General features: G+C 31.8%; 1 protein-coding gene across 1 annotated transcript; it reads left to right on the top strand.

Annotated features, from left to right (window-relative positions):
- The first annotated feature begins 7142 nt into the window (after positions 1 to 7142).
- Positions 7143 to 12430, top strand: LOC112510995 (CASP-like protein 3A1). The gene is made up of 3 exons (XM_025116349.1): positions 7143 to 7438; positions 9603 to 9738; positions 12169 to 12430. The coding sequence occupies exons 1-3, from the start codon at positions 7143 to 7145 to the stop codon at positions 12379 to 12381; spliced, it is 645 nt and encodes a 214-aa protein (XP_024972117.1). The 3' UTR covers positions 12382 to 12430.
- The last annotated feature ends 11098 nt before the right edge of the window (positions 12431 to 23528 follow it).

Below are 23528 nucleotides of genomic sequence, written 5' to 3'. Positions count from 1 at the left end.
TGTGTGTGTGTGTGTGTGTGTAAAATAAGTGAAAGAGCACATGGCCATGCCTTGTGGTTCATGTGTTGGGGATCTTGGCATGTTACTAATCTTGATTTCACTCTTCCTCCCCCATCACTTTGACTTCATGTTTCCCCTCTCACACTTTCTAATTAATACATAATGGGGTTCATGTTTCATGTTCGGTTTGAATTTTTTTGGAAGACATTAATTTTATAACAAGGAAAAAAGTTAACAAAACTATGAAATATCTGATTTGCAAGACTTACGCTCAGTTAAAACAGAGAAAAAAGAGGTGTACTGACGAATTATCAGAGGGATACTACAAAAACATAGAAGATAAAGTAAACATAACCATCTTTATACCAGCAATCAAGGACTCAACCAGTCAGGATGAGCACCATTTGGACCACGACGTGGGGAAAATCTTATCCCTGTTAGAGATCCAAGGGAACCAGGTTAGTCAAGTTTTCAAGAAAATATCAGTTTGGTTTTTGATAGTAGTTGCTTAAGTTTCTGTAAATTTTTGAAGGGCAAATTGCATGAAAAAATAACGTACTTTAACTTGATTCCTATTTTGGGTAATGGATTTTCAAAACTTTCATTTTGGTATCTAAGATGTAAAATTTCAAACATTTAAGTACCCGGGTAACCGGTTGAAGCATTAACCGGTTACCATGCTGATGTGGTATCCAACTCAGTATTATTTGCTGACATATATATCTTAATCTAATCGGTTAATGTTTCAACCGGTTACCCGGATACTTAAACATTTAAAACTTTACATCTTAGGTACCAAAATGAAAGTTTTGAAAGTACGTTACCTAAAATAGAAATCAAGTTAAAGTACGTTGCTTTTTAATGCAATTTGCCCTAATTAAAACTAAACTACTATGATCATACGATGTAAATTTTCAAATCATATTTTGTGCATTGATAATTAAATGACACAAAAGTGTTGACAAGTTAATGGACGTATACTGACAAGAGACAAAAAACTGGTTGAGTTATTGTCGAGGCTGGACAGTGCTACTTAGGCCTTTACAATTAACGTAAACGACTTGACCTGTATTACGCCCACTGAAAGCTCGGTCTTACAAGAGGATGGTCGTAATGAGAGTTTAAAGCACGTTATAATCGTCAGTTATTAAACAACCCATCTGTAACACCCCCGAAGTCTGGACTTATTTGTAAAGCAATTATGAAGGGAGGACCAAACATGACCATAACTGGAAATGAAACTTCAACAAGACTTGAAAATTACAATTTATAGATAAAACTACAATTTTGGTCCTTGTGGTTTGTCGAAAGTAACACTTTTCATACCTGCAGTTTTAAAATTATGAGATTACCAAAAACGTCCAGATTTGATGCCAATCTCCCACAACTGTTAAAAATTTCAGTAAATATGGGAAATGTTTGTTCGTTTCTTAATCTTCTGTCTTTCAACCAATCAATATCGGTTTTATGATTTAGTCAATGTTGTTTTTGATCGGATAAATTTGAAATAAATTTTATAAAAAAGAAGAAAATACCTCTCATTTAACGGAAATTTTTAACGATTTTTAGAGACAATGACCAAATCTGGACGTTTTTACAAATCATGATAACCATCTTGTAATTTCAAAATTATAGGGACAAAAAATGTTATTTTTGACAAACCACATGGACCCAAATTTACAGTTTACTCTAGTTTATAAAATGAAGACAAAAATCAAGCAAAACACATAGATGGAGCAATCAGTTTACTTTCATATACTTTTTTCAGTTACATTTATTAATAGAAGTATAATGATCACACACACACATATATATGGTTGGGTTCATGTGAAACCTGTAAGACAAATTTATGTTCATTTATTAATTTTAGAAGTTATTGATCTAATGATCTAAAGTTGCATGATGACAATTTTGTGATTATTGAGAAGTCTCGTGGCGTTTATAAATGTTCAGATTATCAGATTGTAGATCAAATCCAAGGGTTGAGAATTGGTCTTACGAGTTTCACGAAAAACCCTTTGTCTCACATGATCCCAAGTGTGTGTGTGTATATATATATAATTACAGTTATATCAATTACATGATTTTAGTTGAATTTTTGTCTGATTAACTAATATCTATACTCATCTGTTATTACAAACTAATACATAATACATATAATCTAAGCATGGTAAAACCAGAAGCTTCAAAGTCGAAATAACAAAGGTAAACAACGTGATTGACACTCATGTTGTTGTTAACTACTCTTTCCGTTCAAAAAAATGTCAACATTTTTTTTAGTCTGTATCAAAATAAGTATCGGTTTTAAAAAATAAATGTATACTAATCCATTTCCCTCGTAATTATGAGATGGATAAAATTTATCTTTCTATTATTAAGAGTAAAATTGTCTTTAATTTATTAAAATTTGTAAAAATTACATTTTTATAAGGGTAAATTGTATCAAAATGTAATGTACTTTAACTTGATTCTTATTTGGTAACTTGATTCGTAGTTTTTGGTCTCCTCAGATATCAGAGGTTCAAGCCTCACCAAAGGTAAGTAGAGTGTGTGAGTTTATTTATTACATTTGTTGTATATAAATATTATATACTTAAAAAATGAGTTTTTGATAAGTTATTCTTTTTTAACTTATTTCCGGTTTGGTACCGGTAATAAGAAAGTTGTAGTGTTTGGATGGAAAAAAAAATACTTATCAGGTTATTACGTTTTGGTATCGCTATAAAATAATCCAAACATTTTTTAAGAATGATGATTTAACATCATATAAATTGATAAACACTTTTAAATATTACATATATATAGTAGAACGGTACTCGCGCAATACAGCGTGATAAATCTCCATTTTAATATTTAGTTTTTATCCTGTCTCTATCGATATAATACGATTTTATGTGGTTTTGAAAAGGTGATAATGTTTTTATTTCTGAATGAAATATAAATTTGAAGGTATCATAAAAATCTGAAAAAAATAAATCGATATTGGTATCAAATTAACTATCTAATAGTTCTTGTTTTTTTGCTGTAACTTATTTAATTCAATTTTTTATTATAAGTTTATTTAGATTTAATAACAAAGTAATTTATTTTTGGTTTAATAATATAGTTTTTTATAAAGATAATAATTAAACATTCTGTTAGAACTCAATAATTATCTTAATTATATTTTAGATTTTTTATATATTTAAAATGAATGTTTATTCAGTATTTGATTATGTTTATCTGCATTTAGTTACACGAATTTAAAAATAGAGCTTTAATAAGTTATATTTATGCAAAATTACTTATAATCTTGAATTTTAAGTAATATGTATCAATAAATAGTACTTCAGCCATAAAAAAGTTTTAATAGTTTTTGTCAAATGATTTATAATATAATATCTATATTATCTTATTAAGCAAATTTAACAAAAGTCTTAAAATACTAAATGACCAAAATACCTTTTATACTATTTTTTCACCCTCTTCTTTCCTCATATACACTCACCCTCTCACAACAATTTTTTTTTTAAATTACAATTTTAAATTTACACTTTATACTCTTATAATTAGTTAATTAATTTACTTTACGTCCTTTACTTTTAAATATTTCATTTTAAACCTTTATCAAATTAACATACATAATCGTATATCAATTAAAATATGTTTAAAAAAATATATTTTTATTTTAACAAGTTACACCATTATAATCTTCTAGTTAATACCTGCGAAATGAGTCAAATATTGAATAGTTTTTGACTTAATTATATTATTATATATTATATATATTATGAAAAAATATTTTTAATATTCACGATTTATACTTTTATAGTTATTTGTTTATATATATACTATATATTTTGGGGTTAGGCTGTCCAAATTGCACTGTATAATATGTTCTTGGGTTTTTTTGAAATATATATACATGTATTAATTCAACCTTAATCTGAGTTTCTGGACAAGAAAGAGGGTAAGCAGTTGAAATTTCATTTTAAAACTCTTCTTTTTTGGTCTTTTCATGACTTATGATTTGTCAAATTTATAGTTTTCTTTATTGGTTTTGAGTGTTCATCTTAAAACTCAAGTTTCTTGGTTCTTTGCTCTTAATGTAAATCGAACACACTTGTTGAGTCATTTAAATATGTTGGATTTTAAATATACTGGATTTTAAACTGTCATAATTTTTTTTTCATCGATAGTCTGTAATTGGAACCATAACTCTTATTTATTCAAATTGTATTAATATGTAATGATCAAGTGTAACCTATATCATCGTTAAATCTTATCTTATAAAACAAATAAAACTTCAAAATCGTTAAAATCTATGACTCCTGCAGCATTGCATGGGTACACACCTAATATATAAATAAGCAAATCCCAAACACTACCAACGGTCAAAAAAACTTTCGAATGATTTACAATGTGTTTGTGCCAAACGGGAATAAGTTGAGTAAGTGGGCTCATATCCTTTTCAATTTCTTCTCTTTCTTTGGGCTTTATCAATTTACATTTAAATTACAATTATTTATATATATATATATATATATATATATATATATATATAGGGTTGGGTTCACGTGAGACCAGACTGTTTTCGTGAGACCACATTTTTACACTTGAAACTTCACAGCAAAAACACTGTGAAGGTTTGTGAAGGATTAAAAAAGTCGAACCTTCACAGCAAAAACGCTGTGAAGGTTACCTTCACAGCATTTTGCTGTGAAGTTTCAAGTGTAAAAAGTTGGTCTCACGGGTCTCACGAAAACAGCCTGGTCTCACATGATCCCAAGTCTATATATATATATAGAGGTTGGTTATTTTGACATTTGTGCAACCAATACAACCCAATCTCAACCGTCCATTTCATTTGATGAATATGTGATTTCATAGAAGTTTTGATTGTTTACTAAAATAAAGTATTAATCATAATTAATGAACCCTATTCATATTCCATAAATATTCAAATCATAATAAATGAACTCCCATCATTTCTATAAATATCTCAATTAATTGGGTTGCAAGGGTTGTACAAATACACAAGGTTGTAAAAGAAATATACCCTATATATATATATATACTTGAGATCACGTGAGACCAACCTGTTTTCATGAGACCCCTGAGACCACTTTTTAACAATTGAAACTTGACAGTAGGGATGGTGATTTGCCCCAACCCGGTTGGCGTGTTGGGCGGGTTGGGAACCCTTCTAATTGGCGGGTTAGTGGTTAGGCGAGTTGAGTTTAATTGGTTGTTAGCGGGTTGGGTTGGACGAGTTTAGTGGGTTAACAGTTTTTTGTACACCCCTACATTTTCCTATACGAAAAGCTTCGTTTTAATATTACATGTCTAAAAGAGAGTTTGGATATATCAGAAATTGATCTTTAAAATGTCAAATTTGAATTAAATGCCGAGAATTGTAACCATTTCCGTACGGTAGAGGTAGGAAACGGAAACACATTTGAGTTTATATATGGATTCCTAGCTGTAACGACTAACCAACTGTTATTAGTAAGCTTTCTTTATCGGGATCAGAAAGAGTCCGAATCGAACTTGTAAAATACTACAAAAATCAATAAGTACGTCTTCAAATCACAATTTCGTCAAGATTTCGCAAATGATACTTACCCAACAGTCCCAACTTGATAATGTGTTACTTGTCACATCATCATTTTGCAAGTAGCACTTTAACAACTTACTAAAGTTTTAGTTTATGTATGTATGTATATATATATATATATATATATATATATATCGCAAGTTATTACAGTATCTGCAAAAGACGATTTTGAACAAAATTTTGCTCCAAAGCGTTTTTCAAAATAGAGAAAACATGAGAGAGAATGTGTGGAATTCTCCAAATTTGAAAAACTCGTAAAAAATGATTAATACGAGAAAGAAATAATTTTTATTATATTTTCACCAATAAGAAACATTGTTTTTAGATGTTTATTAGAGGGAAATAACATTTTATTATATTTATGTCATATTTTAATAATATAATCAAGGGCAAATTGAATGAAAAAATAAAACACTTTAACTTGATTCCTATTTTAGGTAATGTTTTTTTTAAAACTTCCATTCGATACTTAAAATGTAAAGTTTTAAACATTTAAATACTTAGAAGATGATCTTAACTATTTTTTTATTAACCTGGATATGCAACCCACTATGAGTCTACTAATTTCAGAACGATCAACTGCTTTGCAGGTAGCCTAAATCACCACATTTGAACCTTCTTGGCCATAGATTTTTATTTCTTTTAAGATTTGAATCTTGGACCTCCACGTAGGGGTGTGCCGAAAATCAACCGATCCAATTAAAACCGACCGACCATAATTGGATATCCAATTGTAACTGGATCGGATTTAAAATTTCAACATCCAATTTGGATCGGTTTGGTAATCGGATGACAGTCTTGAACCAATCAAAATCGAACCGGACCGATCAACATCCAATTAATCATCCGATGACCATCCAACCATTATCCAATTAATGTATTTTCAAATTGATCAAATCAAAATTTATTTATGTGAGACTTTGAATTTTTAACTTTCTTTGTGTTGGTTTTAACACATATTAAAAATGATTAATTAATTTGTATTATTGTTAGAGAATTTGATTGAATCCAATCCCATCATATCATTCATTGGATATCCGAATAAAGTATCCAATGGATGGAACAAACCGATCTAATAATCCATTGGATTGGATTGAACCGGTTATCAAATGTTAATCGGATCAGATTGGTTGGCAAAATACAACATCAAATGGATAATTGGATCGGTTTGGTTTCCTCATATCCAATGGATGTCAACAGATGAACGAGCCTATCTCCAACTACTTTTGACCTTTTGAGTCTAAGTTTAAACCGATCAGACGCCACCTTGGAATTTAATATTTTTCTTTTTCATTTTTTTATTTATTAAAACGTTAAAAAATCCCAAATTCTTCTCGTTAGTAATCGTTAACGAAGGTTTTTATAACATATCGATTATAGAACGTGAACTACAAACAAAACAAATTAGTATTCTATTCAGTCACGGACCTCCCTACCTCCCGCCACGTGTCCCTATTCTCCTTCCGCCATTTTTATATACCTTCATTCTCTTCTTCCTCAAACCCCAACTCTCACTCACACTGTTCTTCTTCCTTCTACCCAAAACATGATCAATCATCTCAAAACTCCATCTGAAACTTCCGATCAGACCATAACCACTGCAACTAAGGTCGCCGCCGTTGCTGAAACCGCCACCATGACTTGTCCCTCTGTGTCATCGAACTCCGATAGAAAGTTTTCACGGAGCTACGATGTAATGCATATCGTTTTGCGGATTGGTAGCTTATCGGCGTCGTTGATTTCGGTTTTTGTAATGGTCACCGCCAAGGAGAAATCGACGATCTCAATCTATGGATTTGATCTTCCTCTTTACTCCAAATGGTCCTTCTCTGGTTCCTTCGAGTAAGTTCTTCAGATTTATGTATTTATTCTTATTCAGACGACTTGAGTTCTAACGATTTTGATTAGTTAATTAAGCTCCTTCAAACAATTTCGTAGCTAGATTCTTAGGTTTTGTGGAATTGAAACTAGAGATTGACTATTATGGAGGTTAACAGAACGAATCACACTTTTACCACTAAACGAATCTGGAATTTGAATGATCGTTGTGCTTATTGATTGTGAACTGATCTGATTCAATTTTTTGATCTCCGATTATAGTTCATGGATTGTTTTTTTCCGGTAGCCGATGGAATTTGAATTAGGACTAGTGGTTTCATTATCTCCATAACCGACCAGATCAGCCATTTTGTACATAGTACATGATTGTTGGCAAACTCATAACTTTTTTTGGCAGTTGCTTAATAATATAAAAAATGTCTTTTTGGGAGCTTTATGTATAAAGTCAAGTTTTTTTTTTTTCAAACATACATATCCATATTAAAAAACACTCTTTCAAAAAACTCTCCCATACAAAAACTTTGTCGATCATATAGATGGATTTATCCACACATACAACTTCATTCATTCTTAATGAAAAACTAACCAAACAACCCTTTAATATCTTTTTCGCTTTTAGCCGACTTTTTAAAATTTGATAACATAAGTTACGATTTCGCAAGTGTCCCTTTTGCAACTTGTTCTGGTGGCGTTTGGCCTGCAAAGTGACTTGCCAGAAAGAGACACTTGCGAAATTTTGGCTATTAGTTGGATGCTGAAGGCAGGGCTAGTGAATGGAGTGAAGTCATAACAAGGTAGCCGTGTGCCGTAAGGTGCGGCTGGATCACCTTGTTTTTTAGGAGAAATTAACCAAATTCACTTTTTAGTCACTCAGATTCACATTTTAGCTAGAGTTCATGTAAATGTCTTACGCATTTGCGTAAACTTGATTTTAAGATTAAGAAAAGACATAATTTTTCTTTTACGTAATTGGTATATTGCGTAAAGATTTTTTTTATACATGAAAATAAAGTTGGCTAAAAAAAGAAGACGTTGGACTAAAATTCGCTAATTTCGTCAATTTCTACTTTGAATTGTCAAGCTCAATAGACAACGACATATTGAGCATATGCATCGATTACTTGTACCGTACAACCGTACGAGCAATTGTTTCATGGATTGCTCATTTGTTAAACTGGTATAACTTGCATTATTTAGCTACCTATCGACGGGTGGTTAGAACGTATACGGTTAGGATAAATCAAAAAACCGAACATACGATTGGGATGATGTTGTGGGACGATAGGAGGTTGAATGCGTATGGGGTTAAGTTCATGTCGAATTGGTGATCCTACAGTCAACGACGGACCCAAGATTTTTACCGAGCGATTTCATTTTAAGGGTGGATTAAAGGCCTGTTACAGTTGCATCTTGATCCTGTGGAAAAGTCAACGTGGTTTGACCCAAAGAAAAGTCAATTGTGTTCATTCGGGGAATAATGTATATTTTTCCACGTGTAATTAAGGCTTGTTTGTTAGCAGCTTAATGAGTTCAATGGGACTAGCTTATTTGGTCAGCTATACATGACTGTTTGGTAGTGATTTAATGATATAGAAAGTGGCTTATTCAGTCAACTATACATTGGTAAGGGCTTAATGATGTGGAAAGCGGCTTATTCAGTTTGCTTTTAAGGGCAGCTTTAAGCGAGCTTTATTTTGTTTCCATACCTGCCCCTACCTTTAAAAAACATGTTCCTTCCATCCGTAAAAAAAACCCTCCCAAACAAAAACAGTTTTCAATCTTTACAGCCAGATTAATTCAAACACACCAATTTTATGCATGTATGACTTGATGGAAAACCAACCAAACAATCCCTTACCTTTTGAGCAAGACACATGACTACATCTTAGGTGTAAGTCCGGTGTGTTTTTAGCCGAATTCTACCGTTTCGAGAGATTTTTTCAGTTTTTAGTTGATTTCGATGGGCTTTTTCGGTTCACGTCCTTTGTATTTTCTAATATCCCGGGACATCCCTAGAGTTTAGTGGATGCACGAATCATATCAAAAAAAAAAAAAGTAGAGTGCTAAAATCAGTTGAATGGGTGCACGCCCCCGTTCCTTCGTAGGTGTGCCCCTGCCTACATTTTCTTGTGTTGTAATTGATGAAGAACCACCAATTGATGAACAGGTATTTGGTTGGAGTATCGGCGGCTGTTGCGGTCCACTCTCTTCTTCAACTAGTGATTACGACATCGAGAATGCTACGAAAGTCATCGGCCTATACATCTCGGAACCACGCATGGCTTATTTTTGTCGGCGATCAGGTATTCTTTTCGGCTACAGCAATCATACGCTTGATTTCTATCTTTGGTTTACATAACCAGCGTGTTTCGCCTCTACAATAATGTGATGCTCAAGTCTCGTTACTATTCATTGTTCACTAGACTTGGATCATTTCTTCTCAATCAATATATATATATATATATATATATATAGAGAGAGAGAGAGAGAGAGGAGGATCAAACGAGAAGTTATTCAATTTGCGAGAATGCGGAAGTTCCAAGTTCATATAGTGATTACATGTGTGTGCATAACGCAACATGTGTTTAATCATATATGATTAAGTGTGTATATCATGTGTAATCATATATGATTAAGTGTGTATATCACGTGTAATCATATATGATCTTAGAACTTCTCATTTTCTCGCAACCGCCTTCTTGTTTGAATTTGACTCTGTGTGTGTGTGTGTGTATACATAGGAACATGTTTAAACAAGAAGCTAAACATTTTGCGAGAAGGCGAAAAATTTCAAAATCATCTATGATTACATACATGATACACAAGCTTAATCATATATCACTAAACACACGTTGCATTAACAACACAAAGACGCATAATCATATATGATTAACCACACCCAAATGGGTGTAATCATATATATTATATTGAAACTTCTCGTTTCTCGCAAAATGTTTAACTTCTCACATGTATATATATATATATATATATATATATATATATATATATAAAGGGAAGGCAAAATATCGTGTGAGGAAAAACGTTAAGATGAGAAACGTAAGAAGGGRTCTGGACCTTGATCACCTTTAATCTCAAACCCACCCATGAATCACTTTTGATACATGATTGAACCGGTACATTTTTGTGCATCTCATCCTAATGTGCATCTAAGTGTGGAGATTCCTTCTTACGTTTCTCATCTTAACTCTCATTCTCACTGCAACCCAACCCTATATATATATATATATATATATATATATATATTGAAACCTCTTTTCTCTTCTCGAAGGCTCTTTTTGGAAAATGATCGATTTGGTTTTACACATTTTCATATGGTATTACTGTAAGATACCACTTTAGGTACTCGACACTCCAGGGATCAACCTGTACTCGTCTAGCCTCCTCTCGACATCAGGAGAAAATCTGTTCCCATGTGGCCTTAGTTGAGGGATGTGTTTGAGTCTCACCTCGGCTAGATTTTGACTATTTTTTCTCAATATATATGTTAGAACCTTCATTTTCTCCTTAATAGTTTTTTTTTTAAAAACAATCTAATGGGGTTTCATGTATTTTCATAGCAGCTCCAACAAATATGGTATATTTTTTAAATAAAGTATTTAAAATAAAAAATCTCTAAAAAATGCATCCAACTCCAACCAGACACGAAATTTTTCCGAATTGTGGCACCATTTGACTACAAAAAACAAAACTATAGATATTTTTTCATAAAATCATCATTGGTCTTTTGGTTAGTTCCTTAGCTTTTTTATGTGAGATTTTGTGTTCGAGTCTTTTATCGTAATTTTTTCCCCATAAACATAAGAAACGTGAAATTATCAGCTAAAAACTAAGAAAATAATTGAAACAAGATTCAAACTCATGCATGGGGAGGGAGAAATGTCATCCAAACCAACTCTATCATGACAAACTTGTGTTATTTTTGTAGTTTCAAAATATAAATGGTGGCACCAAACATTACAATGCAATCACACCTTTTACGCGCCTATTATTTCAATTTACAATGGAGGAACGTAGCGTGCGTGTGCCACGGTGTCTAATGAACCAGGTCTTGCGTTTGCCAACAACTACTATATTTTAACAATTTCAACATTAGTTATATTATTGAAATATTCTATAAATTCATCATCTCAATATACTTTTAAAAAAACTTTAAAAAAATTATAAAAATTATTGAGGAAGGATATATATATATATATATATATATATATACACACACACACATACATACAGAGAGAGACTTGGGATCATGTAAGACTAATGGTTTTTCATGAGATCCGTAAGACCAATTCTCAACCCTTGGATTAATCTGACAATCTGAACATTCATAAACGCCACAAGACTTCTCAATAATCACAAAATTGTCACCGTGCAACTTTAGACTATTAGATCATTAGCTTATAAAGTTGATCAATAAACATAAATTGGTCTTACGGGTTTCACGAAAAACTTTTGGTCTCACGTGAACCTAACCTGATATATATATATATATATATATATATATATATATATATATATATATATATATCTTTCCTCAATATTAAGTTTTAGAGTTTTCTTCAAATTTGAAGATTTCTATCTTTTTCGTCTTTATTATCATACATTTTAGCATAGTTGTTGGAGCAAAGAAAAACCCTACAAACTCTGTACTTTGGCATAGACGCATAGTTGTTACAGATGCTCTCACAGTATTGATGATGAGTAAATACATTCAGGTATTTGCGTACGCGATGATAAGTGCGGGATCAGCTGCAACGGGCGTGACCAACCTGAATCGAACAGGGATCAAACACACATCTCTACCCAACTTCTGTAAGCCGTTGCATAGCTTTTGTGACCGCGTTGGGGTTTCAATTGCGTTTGCATTCTTCAATTGCTTCTTGCTTGCCATTTCTGCGGTTCTTGATGTATTATGCCTGCCGAATTAAGTCTTGAAGACGAAACTGGTTACTTTGCAGGGTTTTAGTTATGGGTATTTTGTCTAGGTTACGTTCGTACGTATCTATCGCAGATATAATGAAAATTAATGTAGGCAATATCTATAAATACAAATCAATACAAGCAAACAATTAACTTCATCCTTTCTAGTTTTTCTCTACTTCATTACTCAAAGTGGTTAGTAATAGACAAAGTTGTATAAGAAAAATGAGAAAAAGGAAAAATTTGCCAACCATCCAATATTGTAGGGGGGTAGAATGGACGTTATCAAAAGTTATGGAGTAAAAATAGATATAAGGACGAAAATCTCTATTATTTTAACAGAATTTTTTAATGGTCGTTGGCGGAAATATGAGTGTTTTTGTAAATCATATGGTCTAACTTGAAAATTCAAAACTATGGGGACGGAAAGTGTTATTTTTGATAAACCGTAGGAACCAAATTTGTAGTTTATTCAAAGTTATTGAAAAAAATGGTAAAGAACAAAAAAGAGATCTTTTTATCTATACTATATTATAAAACATTTGATAAAAAATCTTAAAAATAATTTTTTATGCTTGAAGTATTGTTTTTTGATGTATATTAGAGATGGCCAAAAATCGGTCCCGGGACGGGCCTTAACCGGTTACGGCCGGTTCTAATCGCGACAAAAACCGTCTATAACCGGTCCCGGTTCTGATGAAAAACACTATAACCGGTCAAGCTTGCTCATAACCGGTGACGCCATCCGGTCCCCGTTCCGGTCCCATAACCGGTTTCGGCAGGTCCTTCGTAAAAAAAATTATTTATTATTTATTTTTTTGGTAATTAATAAATTTATAATATGTTATTAATATCTTGGAAATATGTTATTTTTAATACGTTTTATTATAAATATGTTTTATTATAAATACGTTTTGTTATATATTATATATATACGTTTAATTTTATAAATACGTTTTGTTATATACGTTTAATTTTATAAATACGTTTTGTTAAATACATTTAAGAATACACTTTAAAAATACGGTTTACTCAAATACACTTTAAAAGTACGTTTTATTATGATTAAAGTGGCATTGTTTTACAAAATGCTAATAAAATACATTTATTTATCAATCTTCATCGATATCCCATGTCGGATTGACTTGAAGAGTTCCGGTCTCTTGAATTCTTCTAATAGCCTCTTGGTCTTCAAGGTCATCAATGTCGAGTTCCTCATCATCATCATATTGGGACTGGGAGTAAGTGATCTCGGTATCGGTACTTGGTGGCGTGCTTAGTCCCATAGAGATTTCATTTTCTTCAAGATTTTCTTCCACCGTTTCAATCTCCGTCTCTAAAGATCTCCTTCTCTAAGGAACTCCCATCTCTATATTATACATGTTTTGGTAGCTAAGAAGATGAAAAAAAACGGTCATAAGGGAGTCCAACGGCTAGTTTGACTGAATAAAACGGCTAGTTTGACTGAATAAAACGGCTAGTTTGACTTTTTGACTTTAAAACCGCTAGTTTGACTTTTTGACTTTTTTCGTTGACCGGGCCGGGCCGGGCCCATAACCGGTTTCGTAACCGGTTCCGGTCCAAGATTTTCTTAAAAACGCTAACTGGTTCGTAACCGCCGGTCCATAACAGGTTACCACCGGTCCCGGTCGGTTACGGTCTTGAGCCGGGCTCGGTTCCGGGCCTCCGTCAGTTACGGGCCGGGCCGGTTACGTTTGGCCATCTCTAATGTATATTACTTAAAATTTAAGGTTACAAGTAAATTATGCATTAAGTACAATTTATTAAAGCTTCATGTTTGAATTCGTGTAACTAACTACGGATAAACATAATCAAATACAGAATAAACATCTATTTTAAATATAGAAAATCCAAAATATAATTATGATAATTATCGAGTTTCTAACCGAATGTTTAATTATTATCTTTAATAAAAATTATATTATTAAACCAAAAATAAATTATTTTGTTATTATACCTAAATTAAATTATAATAAAAATTGAATTAAATAAGTTACATAAAAAAAACGAAAAGTATTAAATAGTTAATTTAATACTATTGAATTTTTTTTAATGCTATGTTCTCATTCAAAAAGAAAAATTATCGCTTTCTTAAAACCACATAAAATTATATTACATCGATAGAGACAAATAATAAAAATTAAACATTAAAATGGAGATTTATGTCGCTGCATTGCGCGAGTACCCTTCTGGTGTATTTTAAAAGAGAAGGGAAGGAATGAGAAATGGGGTTCGTATTCGGTCCGTTAATCAGTTTTTGGGTTATTGAACAATAGAAGAAAAATAAAATAAAAGATCACATTTTTACAAAAATACCCTTTACTTGTTTTGTTGCTAACCAACATAACAACACAATCTATGAAAAAAATATCGAAACTTTCACCCTACGGCTATCAGATTCGAACTCTCGTTTGTGCTGATATATAACTCCGTAGCCAACTCTGTATGCCTCAGAGGCTTGACGTTGACTACCACTTACGAAATAAAACAATAAAAAACAAATAGAATATAAAACTTTCAAAGCATGTCGTTTTTGATGAGCTAACGAAAAACAGGACAAAGAAAATTAAACAGTTAACAATTGCTATCGATATATCGGTTTGATCAGATATATATCACATGCAAATGTACTGTTTAGGTATTTGATTGATGTTGTATGTAACCACTCACCCTGATCTCCATCTAAGGTACATTTATCCTTGTCACAGTCGTTGACTATCGGTCGTCACTGCCGCCTAGGGGTGCTCATGGGTTAGGTTGATTGGGATGAATATATTTGAACAACCCAACCCAATGTTTGCGGTTTGAAAAATCTTAACTCAAACCAAAGTGCAATTCAACCCAACCCAAACCGTACGGCTTGGTCGGGTTGATACTTTGGGACATTAAAATATTTTTCTAACCTTGAATATGTTATTTCTCTACTCATAATTTATTTTTCATCATCAACCATTTGATGCTACTTATTCTTACTTCTTAAATCTTATGTATATCATATTCAATTTTTTCAATTTACATATATATATATATATATATATATATATATATTCACAGTTACTAGACATATATACGAATGAGTTATATAGAGATGTGAATAGATTGAAAATATGTGTATATGAAGAGGGTACATGATAATGTAATTGTTTAATGTTTATATTAATAAAAACTCAACAATCATATTAAATTCAAGAAATACAAGGATATCAGATTCATCGAGTTGGGTTGAGTTCAAATAATAATAACCCAATTTCAATCTAATTGTTTACAATGAAATTAGGGCGCTTAATGATTAAAAGAGGCCCACGATACAAAACCATTAAGAGGGTTTTAGAAACCATTAAGAAGCAGACTTTTTTTTGCCAAACAGTATTCATCTATTAATGATTCGGAGGCTGCCTCTTAATAGAACTATTAAGAGGTAAACAAACAACCCCCTTTAACATATTAATCATTTAACATATCAATTTTCATCAGGTGTCATTCAAATACAAAAAGTCGTACAGATTACACAATCCATAAAATTTTCACCAAAAGACATAACCAGATCTGTAATCTACTCAGAATGTTATTATTTGAAGAAGATCAAAGGAAAGCTCATTACAACAATCAACGAGAGATTGCTATGAAAAAAGCAGTAATGCAACCAAAACCAGTACGATTACTATTCATGTAACGTATCTGGGTCTGTACGTATATATATCACAGCTTCGCTGAGGTACCAACATAATTTTTTTTAAAATACGTTATATAAAATAAAACTCAGGCTAAAATTCATTATGTTTCGATTCAGTTTACCCTTGATTTTATCATGATAGACAACAACATGCACCAATCCTATCGAACATTTATACCTACCCTACTGGTCGCTTTTGTCACATCAGTTCTACGAGTCAAGTCTTTCGGTACCACCCTTTATGTCCGTTTATTATTATACTTGTGGTATTTAATGAACTGACCGATTGAATTGAAAAAAAAGGGTTAACGTAAAAAAGAATTAGAGTAGACCACGCAAGAAGTAATATTAGAATACAACGTACAATTTGGGGTGTTCAAAAAAATCGTTACACCCTTAAACCCTGACCATTTTTTGGTAGTTTGAGCAGTCTGGCGGCCCGATCCGATCTGAAAAATAGGCAAACCACTCGTTTGTAGTTTGAACGGTGTGAACGACCCTTAAACCCTGACCATTTAGGGTGTTCAAAAACAGTATGTCTAGTTTGAACGGTTTTTTAACCGTTTGTAACAAACTGACTGCCAAAATACATATGCACTGATTATATTTAGTTTTCATGTTATAGACTCAACTTTTATGTCGCATTCAAAGAAAATCATTCAAGACAAGAAGTTTTATTTTTCACTTTTTAATTTAAAGCGTCGTATTAGGCTTAGGCCCGAACCATCTAAATCGATCAGACCAGATTGGTTTTTTGTGGTCTGATTTGAGCGGTCTGGTTAGTTCACCCAAACCACTCGGTTTGAAAAAACTTCAGAAATAGCCATTGCGGTTTGGTTTGTGGTTTAAGAGGTTAAACCGTCTAAACCGGACCACAAACACCCGTAGATAACATTGAATCTAGAACAAATTCTTATATAAACTTATTTGATTTATATTATTAACTAGGGTTGGGTTCACGTGAGACCAATGGCTTTTCGTGAGACCCGTAAGACCAATTTATGTTCATTGATCAATTTTATAAGCTAATGATCTAATGGTCTAAAGCTGCATGGTGACAATTTTGTGATTATTGAGAAATCTCATGGCAATTTCGTGATTATGAATGTTCGGATTGTAGATCTAATCCAAAGGTTGAGAATTGGTCTTACGGGTCTCACAAAAAACCTTTGGTCTCACATGATCCCAAGTCTTATATATATAGTTAATAATACTTGGGATCATGTGAGACCAAAGGTTTTTTGTGAGATCCGTAAGACTAATTCTCAACCATTGGATCAGATCTACAATTTGAAAATCTAAACATTAATAAACGCCACGAGACTTCTCAATAATTACAATATTGCCATCGTGCAATTTAGACCATTAGATCATTAACTTATAAAGTTGATCAATGAATATAAATTGGTCTTACGGGTCTCACGAAAAACCTTTGGTCTCACGTGAACCCAATCCTATATATATATATATATATATATATATATATATATATATATTACATTAAATTAAATAAAACCAAAAACATGTATTTCTGGAAATCCAAATATGATTGAAGGAATGAATACACATGACTGCAAAACACGTAACGGTTTTTAGTAGCAATCGACATACTTTATATCGTGACATCCGAAACAAACAAAAATTATTCGGTGAATGGTCTATTTTGGTAACGAAAAAATGTATTTGCAGACATTATAATAAAACTGGTATTATATGACGTCTAAAATGTATAAGCATCCTAATATAATACTTTGTAGAACTTAAATTTATGGAGAAAAACTATAAACTGTCGTATGTAAATCTATACTATATTATAAAGCATTTGACAAAAATTCTTAAAAACCATTTTTTATGCATAAAGTACTGTATATTGATGCATATTACTTAAAATTCAAAATTACAAGTAAATTATGCATAAGTACAACTTATTAAAGCTTTATGTTTGAATTCGTGTAATTAACTGCGGATAAACATAATCAAATAGATGATAAACATCTCATTTTAAAATATAAAAAATCTAAAATATAATTAGGATAATTATCGAGTTCTAACAAAATAATTAATTATTATTTTTATAAGAAAATTATATTATTAAACCAAATATAAATTACTTCGTTATTAAACCTAAATAAAATTATAATAAAAAAATTGAATTAAAAAATTACACAAAAAATAGGAATTTTAAATAGTTAATTTGATACTAATATCGATATATTTTGTCAATTTTTTTATGTTGTCTTCAAATTTATATTTTATTCAAAAATAAAAACATCATCGTTTTTTCAAAATCACATAAGACCATACTATAACATCGACTAAAATAAAGAATAAAATGAAATATTAAAATCAAAATGTATCTCGCTGCATTGTACGAGTACCCTTCTAGTAGATTTATAAGACGTTTTAACAAGTTTCTAAGACATTTTTAAAATAAAGTGTTGTATTAGCTAATTTATAGGATACTTTTGAAAAGTTTCTTATAAACCTATCTGAAAGTGTTACAATAGATTTGTATAACGTTTTTAGGTGTTTTAACAAGTTTTTTAACACGTTCTTAAAATTAAAGTGTTGTATTAGCTAATTTACACGAAAATTTTGAAAAGTGCTTTATAAACAGATATTTTTACTAGACAATTGTGCTTATAGTACAAATTTTCAAATAGTGTCTTATAAAATAGCTAATACAGCACTTTCTTTTAAAAGTGTTCTAGAAACTTGTTGAAATGCCAAAAGGCGTTTTATAACCTACTGTAACACTTTTAGATAAGACGTTTTTGGTTTGGTTTTATAAAATATTTTATTAAAACGCTTAGACATTTCATGTCATGTCAGCTTTTTTTCCATAAGAAAATACCACGCGGTATATGCCAAAACCTAATGCCCCACGTAATACGTGGTGGGCGAGCGCAACAACTGTATGGACCCCTTTGTTTTTTATTGCTGTAAAGCACTTTTCGATTAAAGAATGTGTGAAAATGGTTTCAGCACATGTAAATTTAATCGGCCAATGATCAAACGTTATGACTTATGATTATAAACAAACAAAGAACAAAGCAAGATTGCAATATGACATTTGGTCTAGCGGTATCGTAGTCTTTGGCCTCCTAGGAAGTCAGGGGTTCAAACCTCACCAAAGGTGAGGAGGGTGTGTGAGATTATTTGTTGCATTTGCCGTATATAAATATTATGTACTTCAAAAAAAGAAATTGTAAGATGGCTTTAAAGTTCAAAATCAATGTTAAGATTTAGCAGTTGAAAACCGAACCTGTTTTGATCCGTTATCCAACTCGTACAACAACCATAAAAACGTATCAATACTAAATATTTTTTAGTTTATCTGGGGTTCATACATACACAAATACAACACATTTTTGTTAGGTAAACGTAGGTATCCGAAGTGGTCGATCCAAGAATTTTATAGACTGGGATCCCATGGAAAATTCTACTGGAGGAGAGTGAAGGTAAGTTTTGTAAAAATATATTTTAACCTAGGTAAATTTTGTACAATTAAATAAGACAGATTGCATGAAAAAATAACGTGTTTTAACTTGATCTATATTCTGGGTAACGTACTTTTAAAATTTTTCATTTTGGTATCTAAGATGTAAAATTATAAACATTTAAGTACCTGTATAACCGGTTGAAGCATTAAACGATTATCATGTTGATATGGCGAGTGATGTGGTATCCAACTCAATATTATTTGCTGATATAGATATTTTAATTTAACAGATTAATGTTTCCACATGTTTAACCGATTAATGATTCAACCAGTTACCCGGGTACTTAAATATTTAAAACTTTACATCATAGGTACCAAAATGAAAACTTTTAAAGTACGTTACCCAAAATATAAAACAAGTTAAAGTATGTTATTTTTTCATGCAATTTGCCTTTTTACAACGTGTTTGTTTCATAATGTGAACATTTTTTTATGTATTTATAAAAAAATACTACTAAAAAGTTTCATATTGTGAACAAAATGTTTATTAATCAGTATATTAAATTTCAGCATCAGATAAAAAAAAAGCAAATGAAACAATATCTTATAATAATAGTTTTCACGGTTATCATAACATATGAGATTTTCAAATATTTAATCCCCTAAATATCAATATTTAAACATATTATATTCATATGTTAATATTTTAGATACAACTATATATCGTATTCATATGTTAAGATTAAGATACAACTATATACAATTAAAATAGAATAAAAATATTCACATGTAACCACAAGGGTGGTGCCTGATTTAAATATTTACATGTAACCACAAGGGTAGTGTCTAATTGGTTTGAGCTTGACTTCAAAGGTTAAAAGTATCATGAGGTCCCAGGTTCAAGTCCAATGAGAAATAAAAACCTCTTTGTAGCTACGGAAATTCAAATATGATGACTCCTGACTATTTGCAAAGCAGGTGGTCATCCTAGGATCAGTCGGCTCGCATATAAGGTTGGATATCGAGGGTAATGAAAAAAATATTCACATGTGAATGGTAGTTGATTCACACGTTTCACAAGTTTCACGAGTTAGGTCTCATTTATAGTGATTAATAATGAAAGTGATGATTCTAGAGACCGTGTCTTGTCCCACAATATTACCATTAATTCATCATTGTCTTTATGTCTCGTACAAGCATATAATATTTGGTTTTATTATTTATTTAATAATAAATTCAATTATTGGCACAAACTTCATTCTATTTTGTATTTAATTAATTTATTGCATTTTTTAGAATAATATAAATAAAAAATAAAGCGTAAATTATGTCATTCATTCCTATAGTTTACTTAAAGTGCAGATATTGTTCCTGTTTTAAAAGTATAGTTAAAGTTTCCACTGTTTGCATTTCGTTTCGACCCGGGTCTCTATCTCCAACACTGTTAAATTCAATTTGTTAACTAAGGGGTAAAATGGTCAATTCACTTACTAATTAGATTTTCTTTCGTCATACAGTAATCCAGTCTTGTCACATGTGCCTCAGGGATCCCTCCTTTTGACCTGCAACCTGCTTTGACCCCTTTCATCCCCATACTGACAAATTCCGGTCATCTGCCTTTTCGTTGGTTGATAACTACACCAACCATCCATCCTTCTTCTTTGCACCACTGTCGTCGTTCTGTCCACAACACCCTCTCAACCTCCAGATTTGAAACCACCATGACTTTTCTTTTTATGGAAATGGTGAAAGATTGAAAAATGAAAGCTACGGGTTGTGCAGGTGGACTGGGGGGAGGTGCGCATGTTCCAACGAGGTAAGGAAACTGGAAACGGGTTCTCTACATATGCATTTTGTCCCGGTGGTGTGGTGTGGTGTGGTGTAGTGCTTTGTATATGTATTATTTAGTACCTCGATAAAATACTATAAAATATAATTTACTCAAATTTTTAATATTTACAAAATTTTAAAATGACAAAATTACCCTTGAGTTAACGGGTGGGAGATAGACGATGTTAAAGCAAGAGACCTCATAATGTAAAGTAAACTACGAAATGACTGAACGTACATATATTAAAATAGGGACGATATATAAATTTTGAAAAAACCACAAGGACCAATTTTGCAAAATAATATTTTAAAACATATATTGGAGTGTTATTCTTATTTATAAGTAGAGTTTAAATTTACATAAAGATTGTCTTTCACTTCATGCACATTTCGTCATTTATGAAAACCCCAAACACAAGTTATTATACTTATACACACACACACACACATATATATATATATATATATATATATATATACACACATACATCGTTGGGTTCCGGTGATAAAGGGAGTTATATTGAGAAGTATAAGAAGAGATCTTCATCCTTTTGATCAATCATAATTGAATGTCAACACTAATGAGGTGCACCGCGATAAACTGGATAGATACCCTTCTAAAGCGCAATTCATTGGTGGCATGAGATTAAAAGTGATCAACGGTTCAGATCCCTTCCTATGCTTTTTATCAGAATCTCCCTTCTCACACGATCTTTCACATACACACACACACACACACACTTATCACAAATTATAAAATGTCAAACGAAAACAATAATTAAATAAGAAAACACAAAAATATCCAAATCACATGTGATTTTTATACTGACGGTTAACGTAACGGTGTGAAAGCGACGTGGCCCACGACCACATGTCGCGGTCATAGTCGCGTGAACTACATGCGATCTTACACGTAATTTTAATGTAAATCACGTGTCATTCGATCGTTTTCTTATTGGTTATTGTTCTCGTATTAATCTAATTTTATCATAAAATAGCGATATATATATATATATATAGAGAGAGAGAGAGAGAGAGAGAGAGAGAGAAAATCATGCGAGAAGTTAAACATTTCGCGAGAAGACGAGAAGTCACAATATCATATATGACTACACGCATGATACACAAGTTTAATCATATATGATTAAGCGTCTATGTGTTGTCAATACAACACGTGTTTAATCATATATGATCAAGCTTGTAGTCTATATGATATTGAGACTTCTCGCTTTCAAACAAAAGGTTTAACTTTCTTTTTAAACATGCCCCCTCCCTCACACACACACACATAGGAGTGCTCATGGGTTGGGTTGATCGGGTTGAGGACATTTGAACAACCCAATCCGATGTTTGCGGTTTGGGAAAATCTTAACCCAATCCAACCCAAATCAAAGTGCAACCCAACCCAACCCAACCCGTATGGGTTGGTCGGGTTGATACTTTGGTATATTAAAATATTCTTCTAACCTTGAATATGTTATTTCTCTACTCATAATTTATTTTTCGTCATCAACCATTTGATACAACTTATTCATATTCTTACGTATATCACATTCAGTTAATTTTCTCAATTTACATATATATGTTCATAGTTATTGAATGAGTTATATAGAGATATGAATAGATTGAAAATATGTGTATATGAAAAGCATACATGATAGTGTAATTGTCTAATGTATATATTAATAGAAATTCAACAATGATATTAAATCCAAAAAATAAAAGGATATCGGGTTCATCGGGTTGGGTTGTGTTCATATAATAATAACCCAATATCAACCCAATACCTACGGTTTGACAATTTTACAACTCGATTAGACATCGGATTGCTTCAGGTTGGATTATTTCGCGTTGGGTTGGGTTGGGTTGGGTTGATCGGGTTAGTCGAATTGATCAGGTTTTTGAGCACCCCTACACACACATACATACTTGCATATATATATATATATATATATATATATATATATAGACTTGGGATCATATGAGACCAATGCTTTTTCGTGAGACCCGTAAGACCAATTTTCAACCTTTGGATTAGATCTACAATCTCAACATCCTTAATCACAAAATTTGCCACGAGAGTTCTCAATAATTACAAAATTGTCACCGTGCAACTTTAAACCATTAGATCATTAGTTTATAAAGTTGATCAATGAACATAAATTGGTCTCACAGGTCTCACGAAAAAC

Source organism: Cynara cardunculus, assembly GCF_001531365.2.
Source record: "Cynara cardunculus var. scolymus isolate 2C chromosome LG 4, CcrdV1, whole genome shotgun sequence".
NCBI lineage: Eukaryota > Viridiplantae > Streptophyta > Magnoliopsida > Asterales > Asteraceae > Cynara > Cynara cardunculus.
This window is presented reverse-complemented; position numbering and strand designations above follow the sequence as displayed.

Excerpts from the sequence above, each read along its gene's own strand:
- LOC112510995 (XM_025116349.1), top strand. The coding sequence starts at position 7,143 with ATGATCAATCATCTCAAAACTCCATCTGAAACTTCCGATCAGACCATA. Across the intron at positions 7,439-9,602 it reads TCCTTCTCTGGTTCCTTCGA|GTATTTGGTTGGAGTATCGG; the intron begins GTAAGTTCTTCA and ends ATTGATGAACAG. Across the intron at positions 9,739-12,168 it reads TTATTTTTGTCGGCGATCAG|GTATTTGCGTACGCGATGAT; the intron begins GTATTCTTTTCG and ends AAATACATTCAG.